Here is a 24,076-nt window from a genome sequence, read left to right on the forward strand (position 1 = left end):
AGAAAGATTCCTAAATGAATGTTTTTTTTTTTACTTTTTATTTCCAGATTTGCATTCCCTAGAGAAATGAAAAGCATGTTCTGTGCAGCGCTGATCGCACTCCATTTCTCAGCTCCAAAATGAAATCAGAATTACAATCTATTAGTGACGCATTTGTAAAAACTTAATGTAAAAAAAAATACATTAAATATAACAATCAGGACAGTATGTACAGTCATATCTACAACAGGACAAGTATTCTGCAGATCTTACGGCCAATGTCTGCCTGCACAATAAAGAAAAATGCAGGAGTACAGCACATCCCACTTTGGGACACGTAGGCTCGCCTTACAGCCTCCCTGCAGCGTGCTTAGCACTGTTAATCAGCTTGTGCAGATACGCAAAGAAGTACAGGAGGTTGTCGTAGTCTCCTTGATAGTCCTGTGACAGGCAGAGCACATGGTAATCCTTCAGGAAGTAATAGATGGCCTCAATTGTTGCCAGGTATGTGTCTGGGGACCCCTTCTGGTGACGCCAAAAACAGGTTTTCCTTGTCTTCAGTTCAACTCGCAGCAAGGCTGAGGAAAATGAGCAAAGACTTTACTTTCCCCGTGGTCTGAACAAGCACAGCCCAGTACTTTGCTGTGCATTTGCCCTCACAACTCAATAACTTGGTAAGACTAAAAGACAACACTGCAGCTAGGAATATCTGAAATTCTGCCACAGTTATATATCGTTACCTTGAAGCCGCTCATCTGAGATTATTTTATTTGTTTGATTCCATGTGCTATCGATGAAGATGACCTTTTGGAGCACACAGTCTCGCTGTTGCAATTTTGTGCTCTCTCTCTCTTCAGACTCATCATCTCTCTTCACCCTCTTTGGGGAGGGCTCCCCAGCAGAAGGGGCCCCACCTTTACCAGGGACCCTAAGTAGTTCCTCCATCATTTCCTCTACGGTCACTGAACCCGGACCAGGAAAGACCAAGACAACCTGGGGACACACCAAGAATGAGTGCCGCACAAAGATGGCCCAGGACCGGGCCATCATGCAGTGCCACTCAGCAAAATTTATTTAAAACTGCTTCAATCAAATGAGGCACTTAAAGCAGAATACGTTGAATGAATAAAAGTACTTGAGATACTAATGCAACGTTTCAGTTTCTTAACTATTGTAATAAATGTATATATCCAGCATTTTACTGCGTAAGTATTGCGAAGGAAAAAACGTACTTTATATTTTTCATTCTCGTACTCCGGGATGCAGGGGTAGGTGTAAACGGTGACGTCATCAGGCGCAATAAGTTTGGCGTGTACCGCGGTGCTCTTTCCGTCAGTTTCATGAGGATGCTTAATGATGTCTATTTTAACTGGAAGCTGATGGGGGGTTAAATGCTCCTTTTAACTGACAATACTGATTATTAAATCATACATTTGAAATATTTAAAATAGTCTGTACATCGCAGGCACCTGAGACTGCCATTACTTCATTCATTTTGGGTGCGATTTATGTTTTACAATTTAACCAAGTGCCTTTTCTTTTTAGAGTTCAGTACAGTATTCCCACAAACAATTCAACGGTTAGGTAAAGGAATATCTGACAGGCAAGAATATCTATAAATGATAAATATCAAAGATATTGCACTGAAAATAATCCAATACACGGCACCGTAGATCGCAAACGATTCTGCCTACATCTACGCTGCTCTTCCTCATTCATTGGTGAGGCATATCTTCATACTGACCTTGATTTTGGGTACGTCATCTTGGCTCACACCTACTAATGAGAAACATGTGTAACAATAAAACATCCTTGAACCGTTACACTTGGGGCACTTCGACCTGCCCGTCATCTGGGCTTTTTCCAAAACTTCATGAGATGCCAGTTTCAAGCCATCGAAAGGCTTTCCCTTCATTTCAGATGCATCACCTAAGTGACTACACTCATTTTTCTCCTTCTGTTTCGTCGACATCCCAGATTTTTCCATGATGTCCAACAGTTTTATGGCTAATAGCTGGCGTACCCAAGTGTGTAAGATTAACAAATGGATCTAGAAAATATCTGGCTTCTTTTGCTGGCGAAAAATAAAGCGGCATATGCAGCCCCCTTCACTCATGAGTTCGTGATTCTAAATCTACACTAAGGCAACATGCATGCGTAACCTGATTAAATACATCTTCCACATTTCCAGTACTACTCTGCCCTTGCGGGTAGCCACACAGTCATCACGTACACCAACTAAGCCAGCTCGGTCACAACTTGTCTTACGTCCAGTAAGACAATGCCAATGGTTGACATAGCTAAATAAAACAAGCCAAATGTAGTAGATTATTTTAGTCCCAGAAAATCAACGGCTATACAGATCAAACGCAAACTCCACGCGCGCTGTCGGAAGTGCTTCCTCTCGTTAACGGAAGTACAATGTGGTTGGCTGTTGCCTAGCAACGGACACACGCCGGCGCTTATCATGTGACTTACGTTAAACAGTTTTCGACATCCGATGTTCTTTTACTGGAGCCAAGCTAATTAATAACAGAACACGCTAAATGGGTAAGAGTCTGAGATACACCTTTATATTGCGTAACAACGATTATCTATATTTTAGTATCTCATGTAAATAGCGGTGATGCACTTCTGTTCTAAGATTGTTTGGTTATTGACTCTTGCGTTTATTGTATGCGCTCGCTAGTAGGGTGGAAGTAAATGTCTTTCCGACAGCTGTGTTAAATAAAGCCACAAACCACAGACGTTGTGTACGCCGTAAATGAAAAAGTCATGGTTAGATTACAGCTTCGTTGTAATGTGCCCGAAGAGTTTTACAATACAAACATGGTCATAGCTAACTATTGTGATGGTATTGCAAAATACGTTGAGGTGAGACACTGGAGTTTATAGAGACAATTCATACTGACAGGAAAAATATGTGGCGTAATATGCTCCTCTAAAAAAGTAAGCCGTGGGTCCTGCCTCTCATAACTGACTGGTTCCTGTACTTGTTAAACTAAACACAAGAACATCCACTGTGAAATGTCCCATACTGTGTGAAAGATAAACTTTCAGTATTTCAGACCCCGAGCCGTGTATGTCCAGGTGCGATTGCAGATCTAAAATAAATCAACGGTGTTTGTGCGTTTGTTTCTGTAAATGCTGTGCGTAGGCGTTTTCTTTCAGTTTTGTAGAAATAAAAATGGTATTCCGCTTTTCTGTTGTGTCCAGTTGATCGCTCAAGATCTCTGTAAACCTAATTACATGAATTTAATCTGAAAATGTGTCTGCTTGATGTTAGTATTAGTATGAAGTATTAGAGTCTTGTCCCATTGCAAAGTGTAACCGTTACATCTTTTTGTCTGGGGAGCCTTATGCAACAGCGACTCAAAGGAAGATAATTAAAGTTATTGACTAAATACAAACACATGATTTTGCTTCCCTTATTCCTCTAATTTCATACTCTGGGGGAAATACATGTAATTAATAACTCTAAAACCAGCTGAGAAAAAAGGTGGATAATTACAGTTTGGTATGTGATAATGTCCCTCCAGTGTAATCAGTATGATTTAGACATATATATATTGGTCTACTGACATATTAATATCCAGTTTTCTTTTAATGTTAGCTGTTGTTAGCTTGATGTTAATCAGAGTTCCCTGTTGAAATGTTATATTGAATAAATATGGGTTTTGGGCCAGCTGTCCACTACCTTCTCCAGGTAGCGGAGTTTAATGTGTAGAGCGTACAATGTTAGAACTTATACACACACATGTTTGAATTCATAGAAATTTTATATGAGGAAAACCCCAATCCCATCAATGACTCCCTTAACCCCTAACCCAGCCCTAACCTTAACCCCCACCCAGCCCTAACCTTAACCATAAGTAACCAAAGTACAAGTTTTTTTTAGTTCTTTGATTGCATTCAGAGATTTTTTATAATAAAATTGAGTTTCCTCTTGTGGGGACCATGTGAAAGTAACAGGTTATAATCACATTGTGGGGATATTTGGTCCCTACAATGTATTATATACATGACCACACACACACACACACAGTGGGGTCTCAAAGCGTGAGTCACCTGATTGTCTCCTGTGGTGACACTGTGGAAAACCAACTTTGTTATTTACACACATTGAGCTTATTTAATAATTCCTGTATGGCCTAGATTCCTTTGTCATACCTAACAATAGTATGAATTTGTAAGGTATATTATTATGCTTAAACCTGCTTGTTGTTCAATCATTTTGACTATACATTATGAAACAGATAAAATATATCAGTGGTATGATGTGATAAATGGTACATACAGAATTACAGCAAAATGCCAATCTGCTGAATGATCTTGAGAATATTTAATGCATTACTGCCCACACTGATGGATTTGCACAATTCACAGCACATTTGTAATGAGTCCCGATGTCTAAAATTAACTGCTGTGGTCCTGGAAGCCAAAACACACACTGATGTTACAACCTATTATGAAAATTTAACTGAAGCAAACGCAAATATTATCTTCACTTCAATTAGAGGACTCTATCAGTCAAGAAAATTAAACATCTGGTTTAATTTCTATGTTATCATTTGCAACAAAACATGGAGCTGCCTGTGAGGGAGAGTGACTGGAAAAAAACAGCCTAAAATGAAAGATCTGGGGGTTATTATGGGGTGTCTCTGGGTCTGCTGCTTCCGTGTGGTCAATAACACGCAGTCTTCTCAGAGTGATGTGATCCATTAGGACTCAGTCCAGATGTGTTGCTTGGGTAATGAGTCTTACGTGTGGTTTTGGGAAATTGTACCCAAGTGACCTTTCTAATTCGTCTTTAAGGCAGTTGCATTTTTGTTTTTAACAAAAATTGTTTATGCTTAAAAGGCAAAACAAATCATCAGTGCACAGTTTGTGTCTGGGCTTGGGTGAATAAGATTAAAGAGGCCTTTTACTTTCAATACATGATGATAATTTTTTCTTGAGGGGAAGTGAATTCAACATCTTTCGAGCATCAGAGAACAGCTGACTATAAAAGCCATCTTAAGAAAGTGACAGAAAGGGCTGTCGGTGTGTTGTGATTGATCAGTTGTTGACTGAAATACTATGTGTAGATTCTGCAACATTTGTCAAAGCCTGTATAAGATAAATTTTCCCATCTGAAACGAATGATAGTAATTGCATCCAGAGAGCCATTCCAGCACACTGTATAGATATAAGATGCGATCCTAACTCTCTGTACTGCTCCTTGGCCTGATTTATGATTATAGAGCAAATGTGCTTTTTATCTGAAGTTTTCCTAAAGGTAAAAGACATGCACAAAGATGATCTCTAAAATTTCAGTTTCCCAACCCGGTCCTCTGGGTCTCACAGAGGGTCCATGTTTTCTCCCACTTCCAGCTCCCTGCCAGACAGCCCATATTTTTGCTCCCTACCAGGAGCTGGGAGGAACCAAAAACGTGGACTGTCTGTGGGTCCCTGAGGATCGGATTTGGAAACACTGGTGCGAATGATGACCAACCCCTCAGCATACAAATATTAACAAAAACAGCTTCTCTATCTATCAGATGGGAATTTGTGGCAAGAACCCTGCTCATGGAATTACTGACACTCTACATGCATTTAACCATTAAAATGCAGATTCTATATCATCTACCAAATCATGCTCTTATAGATCAAAGGAACAGATCCTATCAGATTGAAAACAATCCTGATATCTTGTCTGAACCTTGTTGTGTACAGGGGTGACTTACGACAGGGGTAGCCCGGAATGTAAACCTGATATTAGCCATGAATAATAATGTCTAAATATCAGGCTTTTTAACTTAAAGTGGCCTAAAAATGACCTACCATATATCAACCTTAATCCAAGGTACAGTATATGTTATTCACTGATTACACACCAGCCTCATCTGTTTTAATATATTAGGTAAAATATATACTGTATTTTACTGAATGATATGTGGGATATCTTTTTATCCTTGTAATCCGATAGATAATGCTGTTATATCCATGGAAACGTAACACCAGACATAACGCGGAGCTGCAGCTGGAAAGTTGCCAATATCTATTCAAAAATCTTGTATGGGGAGGGAGTTGATATACGGCTAAGGAAGTGTTTGGTTGTATAAGTGAAACACATTGCATTAAGATGTTGCATAACATTAACATGCTAATAATAGATGGATATGTCAGTTGCCTTGTCACATGTAGCTATACTATGTTACGCCTGCGTCACCTTGCTCTGGAGTGGAAGTAGAACTTTGCACATCTATTTGTGATGTCACATTCTAGGTTTAAATAAGGACTGCTGAACTAACTTTGGTAGTATCTGTGTATTGGCCTACAACCTAAATATCCTTTCCATGGTTTGTTTATTATGTTTTGTAGACATGAACAAAGAAGAACTAAAAATGAACAACAAAACAATTAAGCTTTACATGCAAATCCAATTTTTATCTTTGGGTTTCAAAAATATTATCTAGGCAAGTTTGCACTCATCCAAGGCAGGTTTAGCTTCACAGTCTCTCCATGGAAGACCTTTCATTCCTGACAAGCCGTTCAGCGTACCAGGAGTGCTTGGGGATAACCTTTGGATGTAAGGCTGAATCGCAGCCAGGGTGAGACATGCTCCCTGTTGGATTACCAGCATCAGTTTCAACAACAAGCTGATGTGACTGGAAGGTTGCCATTGCAAATATACCTTGGCCCAGACCTGCCTTAGCTTCTGCACTTTTGGGCATTGAGTTACTGATTGTAGCTCACATATTCCTGACATTCACACATGCTTACTCATGCTTACTCTGCTTACTCATAGTTACAACGCATCACTCTGTTGATTACAATTTCATAAAAAAAAAATAATGTATAGATTTTAAGACATTTGTTTAAATTTAATAAATGGCTAAAAGAGATCATTTTTGAATATAGTGGTAAAAACGTTACCATTTAAAGCATTAAAAAAAATGTAAGACATTTTAATTAATTAGCTACACAGTAGTTATAATGAAACTGGTGTAGGACTATAATAATAAATCTGTATATCCATTAAACTGTACTAGCTTCTGTTCCTGTTTTCAAATGTATCTCATATATCTGCAGAAGATTCAAGTCTTTAGCCCAGAGCTGAAAATGATGTGTTTACATTTCGAGTATGTTCCGAATTATCTGCTCAGACAAACGTTGCGTGACTTGGCAAAAGCCTTCACCTTATTCAGACATTGTTTAGGTCAAACTGATTCAGAAGTTTGCACTCACAATTTTAGACTTTCTATCTGTCATTTCTCTGTGATCCAGATGTGAACTCTAACAGGAGGCAAGGCTCTCGTCCGATGTGCTTCTCCATGTGTGTGGCCGTCTGCCAGCGTTCCCCTATGGTCATTCTTAAATTTCATGTATCATATTTCATTTAGCGAAATATGCGCACTTCTGCCCAGCACAAAAAGAAAAGGATTTAAAAATGACATTTGGTGAGCATCTTACCTACTGAAGTATCTAGGAATATATTGTGGGCTTATAGTAATTAAGACAATAAAATGAATTGTATAAGGCTCAACAAAGTAAACAAAACGAACTGCAAACGAACATGTGGAGGAGCTGTGCATATTTAATGCATATTTTAGAATCTCATATTTAACCTCATACAAATGCATGGGATCTGATTAAAAATGGAATGGAATCCAATAACTGAAAATAAACCATTTGCGGGGGGAGTTAAGCTACCTGGGAGACGGGCTGTGGTCCCTTGGTTAACACAATGATTGCGCTGTTTGTCAGCGCTTGGCTCGCGTTTTGTTATCACTGTGTGTGGTAACCTCAAATGACTTTATTATGGTTTGTACAGTCAAACAGATAGCAGGGTGGCATCAATCACATCATGGCTATAGACGGAGGTTTTAAATAGCTTTATAACCACGCTGTAATGTTGATGCCATTCTTTGTTAACAGGCGGCTGCATTTTGGGGAATCGACTTTGTTTTTCCACCCACACTTATACATTCCATAAATGTCTTTTTCCTTTCGGTGTTGTCATTCGAGGTGATTAATTGTTTATTGTTGACCATTCTATTCAGTACATCCAGTGGAAAATCCTGACACCATTTTTAAAAGATCATCTTCTTAAGCTACTTCCAGGACTGAGGTTTTCGGTAATGGATTTCAGAACGCAAATCTGTTTGTAGGGTAATAGTGTGTAAATGACCACACCATAAAAAGATACAGAGACGAGGGCAGGAAAGGTAAATTACCCTGCTGAAAAAAACAGCACAGACCATCCCAATCTCCATGCTGATTCGGTGCTGGTTAGTTGCTGGTGTAGCTGGTGGACCAGCATAGCTATGCTAGTCTACCTGCAGAAGAAGCTGATCCATCCGCAATGTTTTATTAACGAGGCTGGTCCACCAGCAACAAAACACAACATATGCTGGTGATTAGCTATGCTGCTTTTTGCTGTTTTTTTCCTTTATTTGCATCTTTGTACCTTTTAAGTACATCAGAATTATTCTTTTTTATTATTATTGCAACTCTGTTGTCGTGGTTTGAACCTTCAGCTGCTTCCTTTAACGGTAGGGTGGAGCCTACATGTAAGCGATATCAGGAAAAACAAAAACCAGGCATGTTTCAAACATCTTACGCATTTTATAATATATAAATTATATAAATAATGTAAAACAATAAAGAAGAACACGGATGTATTACCATCGTCAGGAGAAAATGCAGCATTGTATTATACACTGAGCATATAATGTCTTTGAAGGATTTCAAGGTGTGAGAAGCATTTCTTTGCATTATTATGAATGAGATAAACCCAAAAATATAATATAAAGAATGCAGGAACATGATGAATAATGTATGGTGAATCTTTATAAATACCATGTAAGCTAAATTGTGATTGGTGAGATCACTGATAGACATCACTTCAGAACATATTTGGATGATATTCACTAGGAAGTCTGTGAGAATGAGAAGCGGGATGCACAGAGGGCTTGAATGAGCAGTGCTCATTCTGTGAGAATGAGAAGCGGGATGCACAGAGGGCTTGAATGAGCAGTGCTCTTTCTGTGAGAATGAGAAGCGGGATGCCAGAGAGGGCTTGAATGAGCAGTGCTCATTCTGTGAGAATGAGAAGCGGGATGCAGAGAGGGCTTGAATGAGCAGTGCTCTTTCTGTGAGAATGAGAAGCGGGATGCACAGAGGGTTTGAATGAGCAGTGCTCTTTCTGTGAGAATGAGAAGCGGGATGCACAGAGGGCTTGAATGAGCAGTGCTCATTCTGTGAGAATGAGAAGCGGGATGCACAGAGGGCTTGACTGAGCAGTGCTCATTCTGTGAGAATGAGAAGCGGGATGCAGAGAGGGCTTGACTGAGCAGTGCTCATTCTGTGAGAATGAGAAGCGGGATGCACAGAGGGCTTGAATGAGCAGTGCTCATTCTGTGAGAATGAGAAGCGGGATGCACAGAGGGCTTGACTGAGCAGTGCTCATTCTGTGAGAATGAGAAGCGGGATGCACAGAGGGCTTGACTGAGCAGTGCTCATTCTGTGAGAATGAGAAGCGGGATGCACAGAGGGCTTGAATGAGCAGTGCTCATTCTGTGAGAATGAGAAGCGGGATGCACAGAGGGCTTGACTGAGCAGTGCTCTTTCTGTGAGAATGAGAAGCGGGATGCACAGAGGGCTTGACTGAGCAGTGCTCTTTCTGTGAGAATGAGAAGCGGGATGCACAGAGGGCTTGAATGAGCAGTGCTCATTCTGTGAGAATGAGAAGCGGGATGCACAGAGGGCTTGACTGAACAGTGCTCTTTCTGTGAGAATGAGAAGCGGGATGCACAGAGGGCTTGACTGAGCAGTGCTCATTCATGGAACCTTATCAACAGCTTCAGGCTCTAATGCGGTAGAACTTAACCACAGCTGAGTTAATAGGGCTAGCAGCTATTAAAAAGGCATTACACGTTTATTATGAAACAAAAAAGCAGGTTTTGCTTATGTTTATAAATAGGGTTACATCTGTTTTGCTGTTATGATCCAATTTTGACCATTATCTTTATATATATCAATATATATTCTTTCACTTTAAATGTTGAGTTCAGAATGCACATTTTATGAAAAAGCAAGTCCAGCTTGTTTACTTTTCAGTAGTTCCTGCAGCCAACCATTATATAACAAACCATTATAGAGTCAATTAATCAAAACCATTATAGAGTCATTGGATGTTGCTTGACTAGCGCAGTATAATAATTTTGTCCAGTGATGGACAAAATGTTAAAAATATTAACTGCTGTGTCTCACTGTTGGTGTGTTTCAATTTTGTTTAATTTCTGAAAATCTAGTAATGGAAATAATAGGACTAATAAAGAAAATAAAATTGTAACTTTACAATACTTATAATTGTCAGTGCATTGTCTCCTTTTGAATTTAGTACTGCAGTGAAATTTCGGCTTAGTAGTACCTAATATATAGAAAAATAGTCATATGTTTTGAATTTACTTCCATGCATATTCTCTTAGATAAAAGCACAGCTTGCATTCATTCATACAGGTACAGCTGTCGTTTGTATAATGATGGTTCAATAAATGCTAGACAAAATATCTGATGTTTACAAAATACCTGTCTTAACTCCAAATTAGTGCAGATACATATAATATTGAGTGACTTGGCAAACCCATAATAATATTTGAATCATGATTATATGTGTGTTTGTAGATTTTATTTTACACGTCTGCTCCTGTCACATGCCCCTGGAACAGACCATGCTGGTGGATAAGCCGTTACCTGAAATGCAACTGGGTGGACCCTGTCTAGCATTATTATACCTCTATTATGTATATATTGTATCATAATTTATCTTATATTTGTTACATATAGCGACTTGTAAACAGGGTGCTATGGTTTTCATTTGGTTGTTTATAATAATAATAATAATATAAGTAATCTATAACATTTGAAATGAATAAGGGTCTATTTTCAATGAATCTGTCTAAAATCTGTGAAATGTGTTATCTGTAATGAATTAGTATTCTTCTTATAGCATTAATGTTTATTAATGTTTATTTAGCAGGTTGGGGTTAATGGGATGGAATCGTGCATCAGCACTGACATTCAGACCAGCTGGGTAGCCATGTACTGTATCCCTTATTCGCCGCCAGCATTGAGTCCGCTAGACGCCTCATTGGCTCTAGTCCGCTCGCTTGTCCTCTTCTCTGCACTTCATGGGGATGAAATGAGATGATATGTTCTCTTTCCTCGTCTTCCTACCTTTCAGGGGCTTCCCCTTCTGGGATAAAGCGATGAACATTTCTTTGCCATTTTGTTTAGTCCACTTTGCTGAAGAATAAGCGTTGAAATAGTTTTCTAGAAAGACCTCCTTAAAGTTGCAGTTTTCATTGTATGTTTTCTGAAAAGGTAAATAATCGCAGTAAGTTAGGTACTGTCTGACTTTAAAACACGAAAAAACGATTTATCGAAATTTCACAGTGAAATTCTGGGTTGCACACTAGAAAGATACACCATGTGAGACGTATTGTAACAAAGTATGTATAGAAGTAGCGAATGTTTCTGACCTTGCCTTGTAATACTCCTGTCTTGTTCATAGATATGTAATACTGACTTTTCACCCCTTTGATGGCGAGGATACCACCTTCGGAGACTGTGCGTATTTCAAGGATACCTGCAATGCCGTCAAAGCAAAGTCAGTAATCAGACAGACGAAAAAACTCGCTAATAAAATGCGTCGCGCCCTTTGAGATCAGAAACCATCCACTTCATCAGAACAAGTTGAGGTCTAATGAAGTTAATCAGTTGCTGGTTTTATTTCAGAGTTGTTAAATGGTTTGGGTGGCCATCCCAGAATGCAGTGCTCGTGAAGCTGCACATATGGACAGCAGATTAAACGCTGTATCCTGAGGGTAAAAAAAAAAAAAAAATGTCTGTTCCCATTAGCTTTGCACGCTACATTTCAAAACAGACGCTGAGTGGCTCCATTTATGGAGAAAATAAAACAATATCTTTTGGTCTATTAGTCCAGTCATAGTCCAGCTATTGAAGAAAAATAAGGCCTGTGGTATACTGCCATTTATTGGAAAATATGTCTACAAATTTATGAAGGATTGATTTGTTAACAAGGGGTTTTTTATTATTATTATTATTATTAATATTATTAATCCAGATATAAGCAGCTGCCTATTCACATGACCTTTGGCTGCTGTACTTAAGCTGGTATCAGTTATTCAAAGGTATTAACCTCAATGATGTTTGATAGGAAACACAAATGCTCTAAGCCATTTATTACTTCTTGAATGAATGACAACAAAACAACTTTCTTAATAACTGAAAACATGGCTTTTGGGATTGACACAAAAATTGGGGTATTTTAGAAATTCTTGTTTATATTTATTCTCGGGGATTTTCTGGAATTTCTTTATCACCGCAACTGTTTTTAGCTGTCCCTAGAAACTAGAGGCTATAATTAGGCTTGTATTAAACAACTCAAAATCTGTCCTTGTACATTGTCTCTGCAAACCGAATTTATGATCAGTGTAACACATATTTTAAACATGTAACTCCTGCTGTAAAGGGAAATTGTTTGCACACATTATACCTCTGAGTCAGACACAGTTTATTCTGAACTGCTATTAGAAATGTAGATTGGGTGAGTTTCACCCCCAGGTCTAAAAGAACTTCCAGCGATGGTTTCTGGGCTTTTATGTCTGATCGTGATTTATGTGCAGTACTTGTTCCTTTACATTGGCCAGCTGCACAGATTTACACTGCAAGATACTACAGGGCCTGTAGTTAGTTATAATTAGTTGTTTGTTTGGTCTTATTCTGTATAATGGGTTCTGCCCCATTTAGATGATGTACTGGTTTGTGGATGTTGCTTCTCGCTTGAGTGGAGGTGTGACACTGAGCTGAATTATGGAGTTTCGGATTCATACAGTAGTTCTGAAATGCCGTATAACGCAGATGACTGTCTAGTACTGTTGTCTTATACCTCAAGGGTTGGGGGTTCAAATCCACCTGGAGGATTTCATTGGCATCTGTAAATTGCCCATAGCAGTGAGTGTAGGCCTGTCTGTGCCCTGCAATGTACTGGGATCACGTTAGGGCGATTATTTGGCAACCGGAGGGTTGTAGGTTCGAGCCTCGGCTCCTCCTGACCCCATCGAAGTGCCCTTGAGCAAGACACTGAACCCTAAATTGCTCCCGGCGTGCAGGTTGGCGCCTTGCTCGGCAGCCTCCGCCACCGGTGTGTGAACGTATGTGTGGATGGGTGTGTGAACGTGTGTGTGGATGGGTGTGTGAACGTGTGTGTGGATGGGTGCGTGAATGTGAGGCAAACTGTAAAGTGCTTCGAGTGGGGAAAAATGTGCTATATAAATGCAATACATTTACCATTTGATTTTATGTCTAGAGTGTTCCCCTGACTTGTGCCCTCACTGTCTGGGATAGGCTTCAGAACCTCATGTGACCTTTTCTGGAGTGAGTGATTGGAAGATGGATGGATGGATGGATAAAAGAACAAACCTATGAACTCCTTTAAGAGAGTAAATGTTTCCTGCTAACACTGATGTCCAGATTACCCTGTGGATGGTTAGCAGAACACACAGTTCAGTAACGTGTAGCAGCAGAGGTTGCTTGCCTGCTTCGTGCCTCAGTAAAAGCTTAAGGTCCATCTAAGGTCACTGTCTTTAAATGCTGTCTAAACTTATAACATTTTGAATTAAGTAATGAAAAGATCCAGATGCGTGGTACCTTTTTTGGCACTGACTCTTTTGCAAAATTACTTTGGAACCATGGATCAGCCAACATCCGTCCTTCTGTATAAACTGTTTCAGATTAAAAAGCAGGTTTAACAGCCATGTAATTTGCTATAATCTCAACGGCATATTATGAGCATCAGTGTCAGGTTCATGTTTTGTTCTTCAGTTAAAACAACCTGCTGTTGTGATGTTTATGAGAGAAGCATAAACGTGAGAAGAAACAACACTGTTTGAAACGGCCGAATTTATATATTTCCCGTTTTTATGTCAATTTTCAGAGTTTTAAAATATGTTATTAAAATAATAATTCAAGATTTTGGTTCATATATTAGTGTTAACACTATTAAAACATTAAGATATAGGGATGGCATTATGTTCGCACACCTCGAAAGCCTTGAGTTTAATTGCTATCCAGGCTCTGCGGTTGTGAATCTTGCATGTCCTCCCTGTATTTGTGTGCGTTTCCTGTCACAGTCCACAAACATGTGGTGTAGATTGGTTAGTGTCTTTAAATTGCCCTTAGTGTGGAACTCGGGGTGAATATGGATCCAATGATGGATGGGCGTCCTGCCCAGGGTGCCTCACATGTGTATTGCAATTAGCTCCATGTTCACTGAAAGGCCGATTTGGATGAACAGTTATGGGAAATGCATGGATTATAGCGTAATAATCACCGACTTTCAATTTAAAAGGCAATATGAAAACATTAGGCCAAATGATCCAATAAATAAAAGGACTGCACAAAAACAAGCAAAAAATATATATAATTTTCTTCTTTGTCTCTATTCCTGAAACTGCATTTTTTCTGTAATTTCATCAAGACGAGGATGAAAGTTCCAGGAGAGAATATGGTTACCGCTGCAGATGTTTCAGGCCAGCCAACGCGATGTTGTACAAAATTCGGGCCCTGAACAGCGGCACAGTACCGCTCTGTTTTAGCAACTGTAACTGTTTAGCTGATACGAGGAGACACTAATGCACACACGGGGCGCAAATGGCATTCGGGGAGCCCTAATAAGGTTTTCCCCAGCTTGAACAAATTTAGCTTAGTGTGCTGTGCTGCCCCAGCCTTCGGCTGAATCTGCTATTTGTGGCTGGTTCATCATTTTCTGTTGCCCGAGTGAAGGTGATATTGTTTACATTTTTTATATTGGTGAGATAGTAGTGAAAAACCATAACTGTAACTGTGTAGTATGCGTGCTATTCTTCTTATTATTATTATTTTGCTCAATTCTTTGGAATGGTGTTCCTGTTCATCTTCAGTGTTATAGGCCTATCAAATTAACCAGAAAGCCTCTATATATATATATATATATATATATATATATATATATATATATATATATATATATATATATATATATATATATATATATATTTCAGATACTTAGAAGGTGTCATCTTTAATATGGCGACAGTGCGAGTTTTCGTAAATCACCTTGTGTTTTTACTATATTTGCTATGTATGCCTTTCCCAGACAGAAACACATGTTTGTAATTCAGCACATAAATCAGAACAGACATTTTAATTGGTAACTGAAACCCAGTTCATTACCTACAACACATCATGGCTACATGTCAGCTTGTTTTAAAATGATTGTTTTCGCGCTCTTGATCTCGTCTGGCTGGTATTTCCCATGAAAATTCATTCTGTTTTTTTGACAACAGTTTTTAGTTAAGGTGAGAAGTGATTTGTTTGACTGACTTATATAATCTGACGATATAATTTAGTACAATGCAAAAAGATACTTCATTGTCGAAAAAAAGGGTACAGCCCAGGTATAATTTTTTTTCCCGAGGTACAAACAACATTAATGTACCCCCAATGGCAGAAAAATGCTCCTCAGGGTCTATACCTTAAAATTTACAATTACATACAGCTAGGGTACAGTTGGCAGACCCTTGAGGGTACAGCCCCAGGGACAAGTAATTGTACCCTCAGAGGTACAAATTGGTACTTTTTTTCCTGACAGTATACAGACTGGCTGTGCACTTGTACAACATTACATACGCTGATAGTAAACCCAACCCCCTTTTCAGTTAATTGATGACAAAGAAATGCGTTTCTGGAATCCCCAATTCTCTGGAACGCTGCAATGACTCAATCTTTTCCCCATGTTTTTCATTTGGAAAAGAACTTCCCCAGAAAATGTGGACGGGCAGATATTAATAATCCCACCATTCCTTCAGCAGTTTAACCAGGAAATATTGAATGTTTCTGATAGTTGAACATCGGCACTTTTTACATGTGTCCATCGATTTAATACTAGCCAATTCTTCATTTACCAGTGTATAAAATGAACTCGGCCCTAAATTTAAACGTCGACTACTAATTCTAATTCATTATTTCTCATTTTAGTAATTTTCACTGGACAGTGTATTTATTTATATAGAAACAATCGCTGAAATATGACACTTCTTACAAATAGCCCTACGTATCACTGGTAATTTTGAAGTTATACGAGAGTTTTTGGCTCATTGCTTACTAAAACTCGATTGCTTATTAACAGAAACAGAAATTCACTTTGATAATTTTTGATGATTAAATACAAGTAGTTGTAGATGTAAATGTAATACTTAATCCCATTCGCCTGGTATTTTAGTTTAACATTATAATCCTGCGCGCAGTTATCTGATCTCAGACGTGCTTTTTCTGTGTTTTTCATACCTGCACGTGCTCGAATTGTAAGAGCATTTACGCGTTTAGCTGATTTTCAACAGTAATTTCCAGTTTTGTCCCTCTGCACTGCGTAATCGTAATATATTGGGAAGCTTAGAATGGCGAGACGAGAGTATATAGGTGATGATAGCCGTGTTAGCTTTTTTTAATTTGTACTTGAGTAATTACAATGCCCCGTGATGTGTAGTAGTCTGTAGAAAGGCCATATACGCTCTTACTCCCCCCCCCCACTTTTCTGCAACATTTTAAAGTTATGAAAATGCGGTCCACTTATCCAGTTATTTTAATACTGTGCTTCTTTTTAGGTATTATTGTTATTTGGACATGCATAATGATTGCCGTTTGTCAGAATTAACACAGGAGGTATAATGAGCCAGGTCGTAGAACTACGTTAATGAAGCTATAATTGAAGTACTCCAATTGTATGTGTTTTTTGCTATGGTGAATTCACTAATGATTTTCACAGAAATGCATATATTGAACTTATATTTAAAATTTATTTTGAACTTCATAGATCTACATGCAACCTACTCCTAGCAGCCTAAGTAATTTGACGCGATTACGACATTTATCATGAAGAGACAACGAAGATGAATGTGGCGGTTGGAAATTGCAGATGCTACGCATTCTCTTGCATACTCAGGCAGCAGTTACGACCTTCGTATGGTTTTTATCAAAACCAAAATCCTCAAAATCAACCCTAAGGCTAATATTGTGTCATGGTCTGGACACGTGACTCGGCGGTTTAACTCGATCTTCACTGACACTTGCAAATATGACACAATCTGTTAGAGTTGGAACTTGCGGCTTTACAGACTTGTTTAACTTATTGGGAGCTTTGTTTAGATTGTAAAACTAATACTTTGCCAAGCGAGACACCTGTTTTCTTTAACCGCTGTCGTTTTTCTTGCCTGCGATTAAGTTAAGAACATCGTACTACAACTGTATCAAGTATATATAGGACTTAGTATTAAAATGTCTGTAAGCAAGGCAAGTCGAAGAATGCATTCAAACTGAACTACAGCTATTTACGCATTCAGTTAGATTGATGCATAACACAGCCAAACATAACACAAATTGAAAAATTAAGCAGTTGGCATAACGTATTAGTAATCAAGAGCTTGAAATGTGGGTGCCTGGTAACTCTGGACGGTCTGATATATAAGTAAAACAACGTTGTTATGTTATTGATGGAGTTCTATTGTTCTTTATGTAGTTTTGCAAGCAACATATATAAGAAACCATGACTGACAAAGGCTACCAGTCTGTAACTATGATGACATTTTTCTTACAGTATTGCAAAATGAGAAAGCTTTGGTTCGATACTCACTGTAGCAGTTGGTTGGATCTTGAGTTCCGTTGATGTTGCCATAGTCATCGATTGTGAGAAACCATTGTGTTCCGCTGAAGAGTTGCCTGACTCTTACATCCCCTCCCTCCATATAATCGTAATTTCTCGTGTGCCTCTCATGTTTGGAACAGTTCATAATTGCAGCCAGTTGCTCCGGAGTCCGATCACTGCAAGCTAGACACATACCGCTCAGAAGAAACATGATGTGCAAGTACAGTTTGGAGAGCAGAGTCGGCAGCTTCCATTTCAGCATCCATTTGTGCATTATAATGCAACGCAGCGGGTGTTTATGAACAACATGCTGAAACGTACGAGGAATCTCAGGCCAAAGGGTCCTCGACCCAGCTTCCTCGATTTACAATCTCCTCACGAGTGAAACTGCGAATGGCGCTCTTGCTGTCTCGGTGTGTTTTTTCATACATGCAGTTCGGAGGAGTCACTCGCATGTAATTCTCTTCTGTCCAGAGTCCTAGGACATTGCAGCCGCTGCCACTGCAGGCTGAATGATGCACCTTTTGGGTCGACAGTCTCAGGAACGAAGGCTCTGCAGGATATAGGAAAAAAAAACAGAAGAGCAGGTTTGGTTGACTTGTTCAGACCCAGGAAATCTCCCCTGCAGGTGCTACAAGTTTAACGGGTACAAAAGTGGAATCAGCCCGACCGATTGTAATGAATTTAAACCACTGTGACTTACTAAAATATCAGATAGATATGAACAGGGAAACATTGGATTTAAATCTCTTCTGTCCTGGTTTGCTCACCTCATACTTGTAGTCTAGCCTTTATAAACATAGACACTTTTGCGGTGAACTAAACACTCTTCTTAGAACTGCCCACATTTGTCCTGTTTAGCGGTCTGGACTGACTTGAGGCGGCCAGCACCTCCCTCTTTTGCTTGCATGCATGCAGACCTCTCTGCGTCTCACTAGCAATTCTCTTCGCTCGTGAACCACCCTACTAGAGCATTTTAAATAAGCCTTGGAATGTCTTCCCGGCTTGGGAACAGCCTTTCGGGAGTTTTTGAGTGACTTACATGCAGTAAAGGATGAGAGCTGTGCACATTGATATCCGTTTCCCCCTCCCAAAAAAAAAAAGTTGCACTTCACAAAAGCATTGAGTATATAAAGCTTCCTGTGAGCTGAGGAACCACACCAGCAGGGCTGTAATTACCCTCACAGTTGAATCGCTAACTTGGGAAGCATTGCTCTGCATGTCCTCACCCTGTGCGTAGATAAATGCCTTGTGATGACCTCACTTCAGACCAATTACTTCTTAGCCAGTCAGCTGTCACTTGGATCGAGTATGGAGAAAAAAAATCATTTGTAAGCCTGCCAACAGTCATCAGAGGGAGCAAAAACTTGTGAAATAGCTGTTAGCGCTACGTTGTGTATTAAGTCTGTCATTCAATTGCTTAAATACACTTTCAGGCAGTAAAAATCAGCCACACTTGACTCTTATAGCAATTATGGATTGTGTCTCCTTTTTAGTATGAGGTAAAGATATTCATCTGTATGAAATAAGAAAGAAAACTAGCTGGAAAAACAGTTTCATTGTGCCTAAAATCTGTGTTGTGTTTTAAAGATCGGTCACGTGCCACAGCTGTCAAATATAGTCTAGTTTCTGGTTTGTTGGGATCATTGTTTGGTCACTTCACAAGTATTCAACAGGAATGACAACACAGAGCTATTAAGATAAAAGAAAATGCTGAAGATTTATCAGGAAGCGCTAGAAAGGTCACAACGAGGTCTCCAACTGCTGCCAGCCAAGAGTTGCGAGAAAACTTTTCTTGAACTTATTTTTGCCTTTAAACTTGTCATTCGGTGACCAGAAAACCCGACTCTCCGATACAATCAACACTTCAAAAATTCCTTCCCACAGAAATGTGAGGACGTTACCCTGGAGTGGCACAGTTTGTCTCCAATGTCATGACATAAACCTGTTGAATTGATACTGATGGCTACAATGTTTAAAGAATCCTGCAGACGTCTTCAACCCATTTGTATTAAATAACAGAAACTGAAACAAAGAACGACATTGTTTTCGAGAATGTGTTTATATATATTTTTTTCAATTTAAAGTTCCCTTTCATCTCACAAGTATGAAACTCACCTCACTATGCCTGCAGTAATACCCAGGCGAAGTGTTCAGAGGAAAGGACATATTATTCACAAAGAGGTAAATATAGTATTATTCATAGAAGAAAATATATAGTGCAGAGAATCAAACTATGCCTGATATATTCCATTTTTTTTATCAGTGTCTCTCAATCCGCTCCTCAGGGACCCACAGCCAGTCCACATTTTTGCTTCCTCCGAGCTCCCTGCCAGACAGTCCACATTTTTGCTCCCTGCTGGGAGTTTGGAGAGGGAAAAACCATGGACTGTCTGTGGGTCCCTAAGGATTGGTGTGGGAAATGCTGTTTTATATGAACAAAGCCAAAAAAGTCATTCATTTCAATTGCACTTGTATATAAAAGCTTGTCTGAGTTCCCATCCAACACCATAACTTATTTTGTGATATTTTCTATTAAGTAAATATTTGCACAGGGCTTTACAATAATGTCACTTAGGTCATTCATTTTGTAATATTTCTCTAATAGATTTAGTTGGAGGAATGATGCACTTGGTACAAGAAGGACAGTGTTTAAACTATTAGCGAAAGACAGATAAGATGGCGAGTATATTTCTTGGAAACAATCTTTTGCAATGCTGTGGAAATGAGTGCAGGGATTATGATGCGTCACCTCATTGCCAGGACAATATGAATAAAGTCGATACTTGTGAAAATATACATGAAAGAGTATTTAAATGGCAACCAACAAATATACAGTATATTCGTCTCTTGTTTGAATGATGAAACTATAAAGCAGCATACTGCTAATTGCTGCTGACAAATAAGTTATTGAGGCTTCTAACGAACCCACTGTCAAACAGACGGCATCTCCCTCTCTCTTTTAAAACCCTAAAGGTTTTGTTTTCTTCACTCGTCCGCTGCGTCACTGTAATATTTCCCTAGTAAGATTACTTACATGTGAATCTGTCTGGGACAGAACCGCGAGGAATGTATTCTGAAATCAAATGTTTCAAATTTACTTAGTTATTTGAATTGCTAGAGAGAAATGTAAAATCCAATTATCTTGACAACTGAAATATAGCCAGTTTATCTGATCTGCCAAGTTAATTTAAGATATGCCTACTTCAAATGCACCGTTTATAACTGGAACCGAGACATATATTAGAGAAGTATGTATTTTCTCCTTTTTAAAATGATCAAATTGGTTGCATATATTTATGCACAATAATATAAAGCAAACATAGCCTGAACACTCTGTTTTAATGCCAGATGTTGACTCCCTTTTTGGCAGAATATGTCTTATAATTAACTTGCAAAACTCGGATGTCAACACAGTAAGTTAATGCAAGAATTCTGACTATGTCTACCAAGACTAGATGATAAGTTGCCCACAAAAGCAAAACAATGTAGGCAATATATTTAAAAGTATGGTGGCATGCATTGAATTCTGATCGTTTAATCACTCTAGTATCATATTCTCATACATTTTTAATAAACAGGCAAAATGACTTCTTCTGTCACGCCTTGGGCATGATCCCGTATTTCTCGCATTCGTTGTTGATAGAGACTAGAATTTTAAAACTTCGTTTTTTTTTCTTTTAATTGACTGCCGTTGTTAAACCGGCCCACGAGATTAAATACTGAGCGCAGTATTTCCACGGAATCCCAGCCGTAGTGCTGGCTGCTTCTGCGGAGAGCCGGACATCTCCTTCAACTCTCTGTTAATCTGAGAAATTCCCGGTCCTATCAGTCGATTATATGCTATTGCTTTAAAAATAAATAAATAAATAAATAAATAAATAAATAATGAAAACAGAACTGCCCGTTTTGTGTACCGTGATATTATTGCAGGTGTAGCCGCTGTTTTGCATGGTAGCCTGTATCTTAGCGGTGGTGTTAAAGGACTTCACTGTTTACATCTGTCCTTGTTTAAGTAAACTTGCACAAGTTTTCGGTTATGCTGTCATGGTTTAACTGTAGGTATCGCTTCTATTATTTATTTTTTTTGAATAAATATTCTTTATTTTGTTTCACCACGTATGTTAATGTTTCAAGCAAAATGCTCTTTCAGCAAATAAGTATATAGACCTAAACATTCATTTATTAAATAGAACGGTTCACTTAAGCACAATGCCAACCGAATCATGTTTAAGGTCAACCTATTCTTAGACCTCGGTCTTAAACTGATGTTTTCCAAATGCCAGACTAATTGGTGTGTGCTGGTTTATATTTCACCTCATTTTAGCGATAGGTAATTACGCGTAATTGTGCTATAATTAATGAGTAAACACAAACCAATACCTACCAAGGAAAGCCCTGTTTCAGGAAGCAGTGTTTGTGGGTTAGCAAGAAAACTTTGTCGCATTTAAGGTAGTTCATGCTAAATGTAAGTGAACAAAAGTAAAGTCGATTTAAACTACGCTTTTTCTAGGGTAAAAATTTGTATTGCTTGTTACTGGGGCTGTACCCTTGTAATTGTACCATTTAAGGTATAGAAGTGGACTCTGAGGAACATCCCCAAGGTACAAACAGTATTAATGTACCATCAATAGTACAGAAATGTTCCTCAGAGTCCATTTCTGTACCTTAAAAGTTACAATTACCTCTAGCTAAGGGTACAAATGGTAGACCCTTGAGAGTACAGCCCCAGGGACAAGCCGAAGTACACATTTTTATTTTTTTTTTCCCTAAGAGTTTAGGATACCCTAAATACAATAGGTTGTGAAGCTAACCAAGAAATCCTGCTTTGTGATACAGGCCCCAGGTTTTTAGACGTGTGACTATGAGATACCTGGATAGCTTCTCCAGTTTGCTTCATCTGTCCCAGATCATTACCACTTAAGCTAGAGGAAGCAGCACATCATTCCAGGCGATAAAAGGCAGTGACATTGTGCTCTGAATTAGCTCGACATAGCTAATCTGTTTTAATACGCAGCACTACGTTTTACTTACGTACTTGCTGTCAGAATTTCCGGTGTAAAACTTATTTCAGCCTGAGTCACCAGCATTTTTAAACGTCTTAGTAAAAGTTACAACCACCTGCACTCTCCTTTTCCCTAAACACACTTTTAATGTCCTCTAAATAAGGTCTTTGTTTCCTGGCGACAGCTTTGTGGAGGGAAATTATAGACAGACTTACCTTGCAGGAGAAAAGCTCTGCGATAAGATCAGTCTTAAGCGTAACCTTTAGCGAGCTGATGTGCTGGACTTGGGGGTGACGCTGATAATGTCTCCCCCGATGACCAGATCTCTTCTGGTTGGTTGTCTTTCAGACTAATGAGGGCCACTGCTTTGAAGCTGTCTTTCCCGAATCGCAAAGAAAAGTATGTGTGAAAGCAACAAAAGGCGACAGATTGTAATAGCTCACCAACGAGAGTGAGGTGTGAGGGGCCATTCGGCGTGACAGCCCCAAACTGGAAACATCTCGGTCTCCTTTTTCTTGTCTCTGCATCGTTACCCTCAGAGCGACACTCGATTCTCATGGCTGTTTTTAGTAGATTTTTATTTGGGTAATTTCAACTGCATCTCAAAACAAGTTATCCTGGAGAAGAAAATAGGCCTCGATTTGAAAGAATGTCAACAAGCATCAGCTGTTAGAGATCAATATTGTAGTACACGTTGTTATGGGAAAACATGAAATTAGAATTAGAACAAACATTTCTTTTGGATTTTATGTTTGTGCTACTATACTAATATATTTCACATACAATGTCTGTTCTGAGCAACACTCAGCACTCTGACTTTCCTTATAAACTTAGAAAATTCGTACGTATGATTTTTGTTTCCATCTCTGCCTTAGGTACTTGGGTACTTGAGTACTTAGGTACTTGGGTACTTAGGTACTTGGGTACTTGGTTACGCTGTTCATGAATAAATTCCTGGCTACGTTGTTGGGTTTTTTTTTGGTGCTGAGCATCTCACAGATAGATATGTGCTTATTTCCAAACCCAGGCTTCCTTTGCAAGATGAGAACCAAATATTCCAATGAGTGATTACCGAGGGCACATGGATGGTCGCACTGCAGGTTACCTCTGTATCTGGTGCTTATAATCTGATACCATCTTTAATGTTACACAAAGACTAAGTCCTGTACACAAGTGTAGTACATTTAAGATACTGCAGATGTAGTTCCCTATTCCTGATACCCCATCCCCAAGGGCACTGGTGAGGCATGGAGACCCTGGCAGATTCAGGGGACCCAACATTTCATTCCCCCACCCCCTGGATATACCTATAAAGCATTAATTTAGGTTGTACGGTTGTTGA

General features: G+C 39.0%; 2 protein-coding genes and 1 long non-coding RNA gene across 6 annotated transcripts in view; 1 reads left to right on the forward strand and 2 right to left on the reverse strand.

Moving 5' to 3' along the window:
* Positions 1–9: 9 nt before the first annotated feature.
* dtwd1 (DTW domain containing 1) lies at positions 10–2,396 on the reverse strand. The gene is made up of 4 exons (XM_048969294.1): positions 1,724–2,396; positions 1,212–1,355; positions 720–972; positions 10–557 (listed from the first exon to the last, which is right to left on the reverse strand). The coding sequence occupies exons 1-4, from the start codon at positions 1,964–1,966 to the stop codon at positions 328–330; spliced, it is 870 nt and encodes a 289-aa protein (XP_048825251.1). The 5' UTR covers positions 1,967–2,396; the 3' UTR covers positions 10–327.
* A 61-nt stretch (positions 2,397–2,457) lies between these two features.
* LOC125704023 (uncharacterized) overlaps positions 2,458–24,076 on the forward strand; it is a 38,808-nt gene continuing 17,189 nt past the window's right edge. The window contains exon 1 of one of the 2 annotated variants that reach the window (XR_007381013.1): positions 2,458–2,529. This is a non-coding gene — a long non-coding RNA (uncharacterized LOC125704023). The remainder of the gene's footprint in view (positions 2,530–24,076) is intronic. The other variant, XR_007381015.1, reaches the window with a different exon arrangement.
* On the reverse strand, positions 8,570–19,225 carry fgf7 (fibroblast growth factor 7). Of its 3 annotated transcripts, none has more exons than XM_048969297.1 (4): positions 18,771–19,225; positions 17,717–18,281; positions 11,508–11,614; positions 8,570–11,341 (listed from the first exon to the last, which is right to left on the reverse strand). In XM_048969297.1, the coding sequence occupies exons 2-4, from the start codon at positions 18,000–18,002 to the stop codon at positions 11,123–11,125; spliced, it is 612 nt and encodes a 203-aa protein (XP_048825254.1). In that variant the 5' UTR covers positions 18,003–18,281; positions 18,771–19,225; the 3' UTR covers positions 8,570–11,122. The 3 variants fall into 3 exon arrangements, with proteins under 3 accessions (XP_048825254.1, XP_048825253.1, XP_048825255.1); XM_048969296.1 differs by lacking the exon at positions 18,771–19,225 and adding an exon at positions 18,499–18,756; XM_048969298.1 differs by lacking the exon at positions 18,771–19,225 and adding an exon at positions 18,432–18,756.

Source organism: Brienomyrus brachyistius, chromosome 11, assembly GCF_023856365.1.
Source record: "Brienomyrus brachyistius isolate T26 chromosome 11, BBRACH_0.4, whole genome shotgun sequence".
Classification (NCBI taxonomy): Eukaryota; Metazoa; Chordata; class Actinopteri; order Osteoglossiformes; family Mormyridae; genus Brienomyrus; species Brienomyrus brachyistius.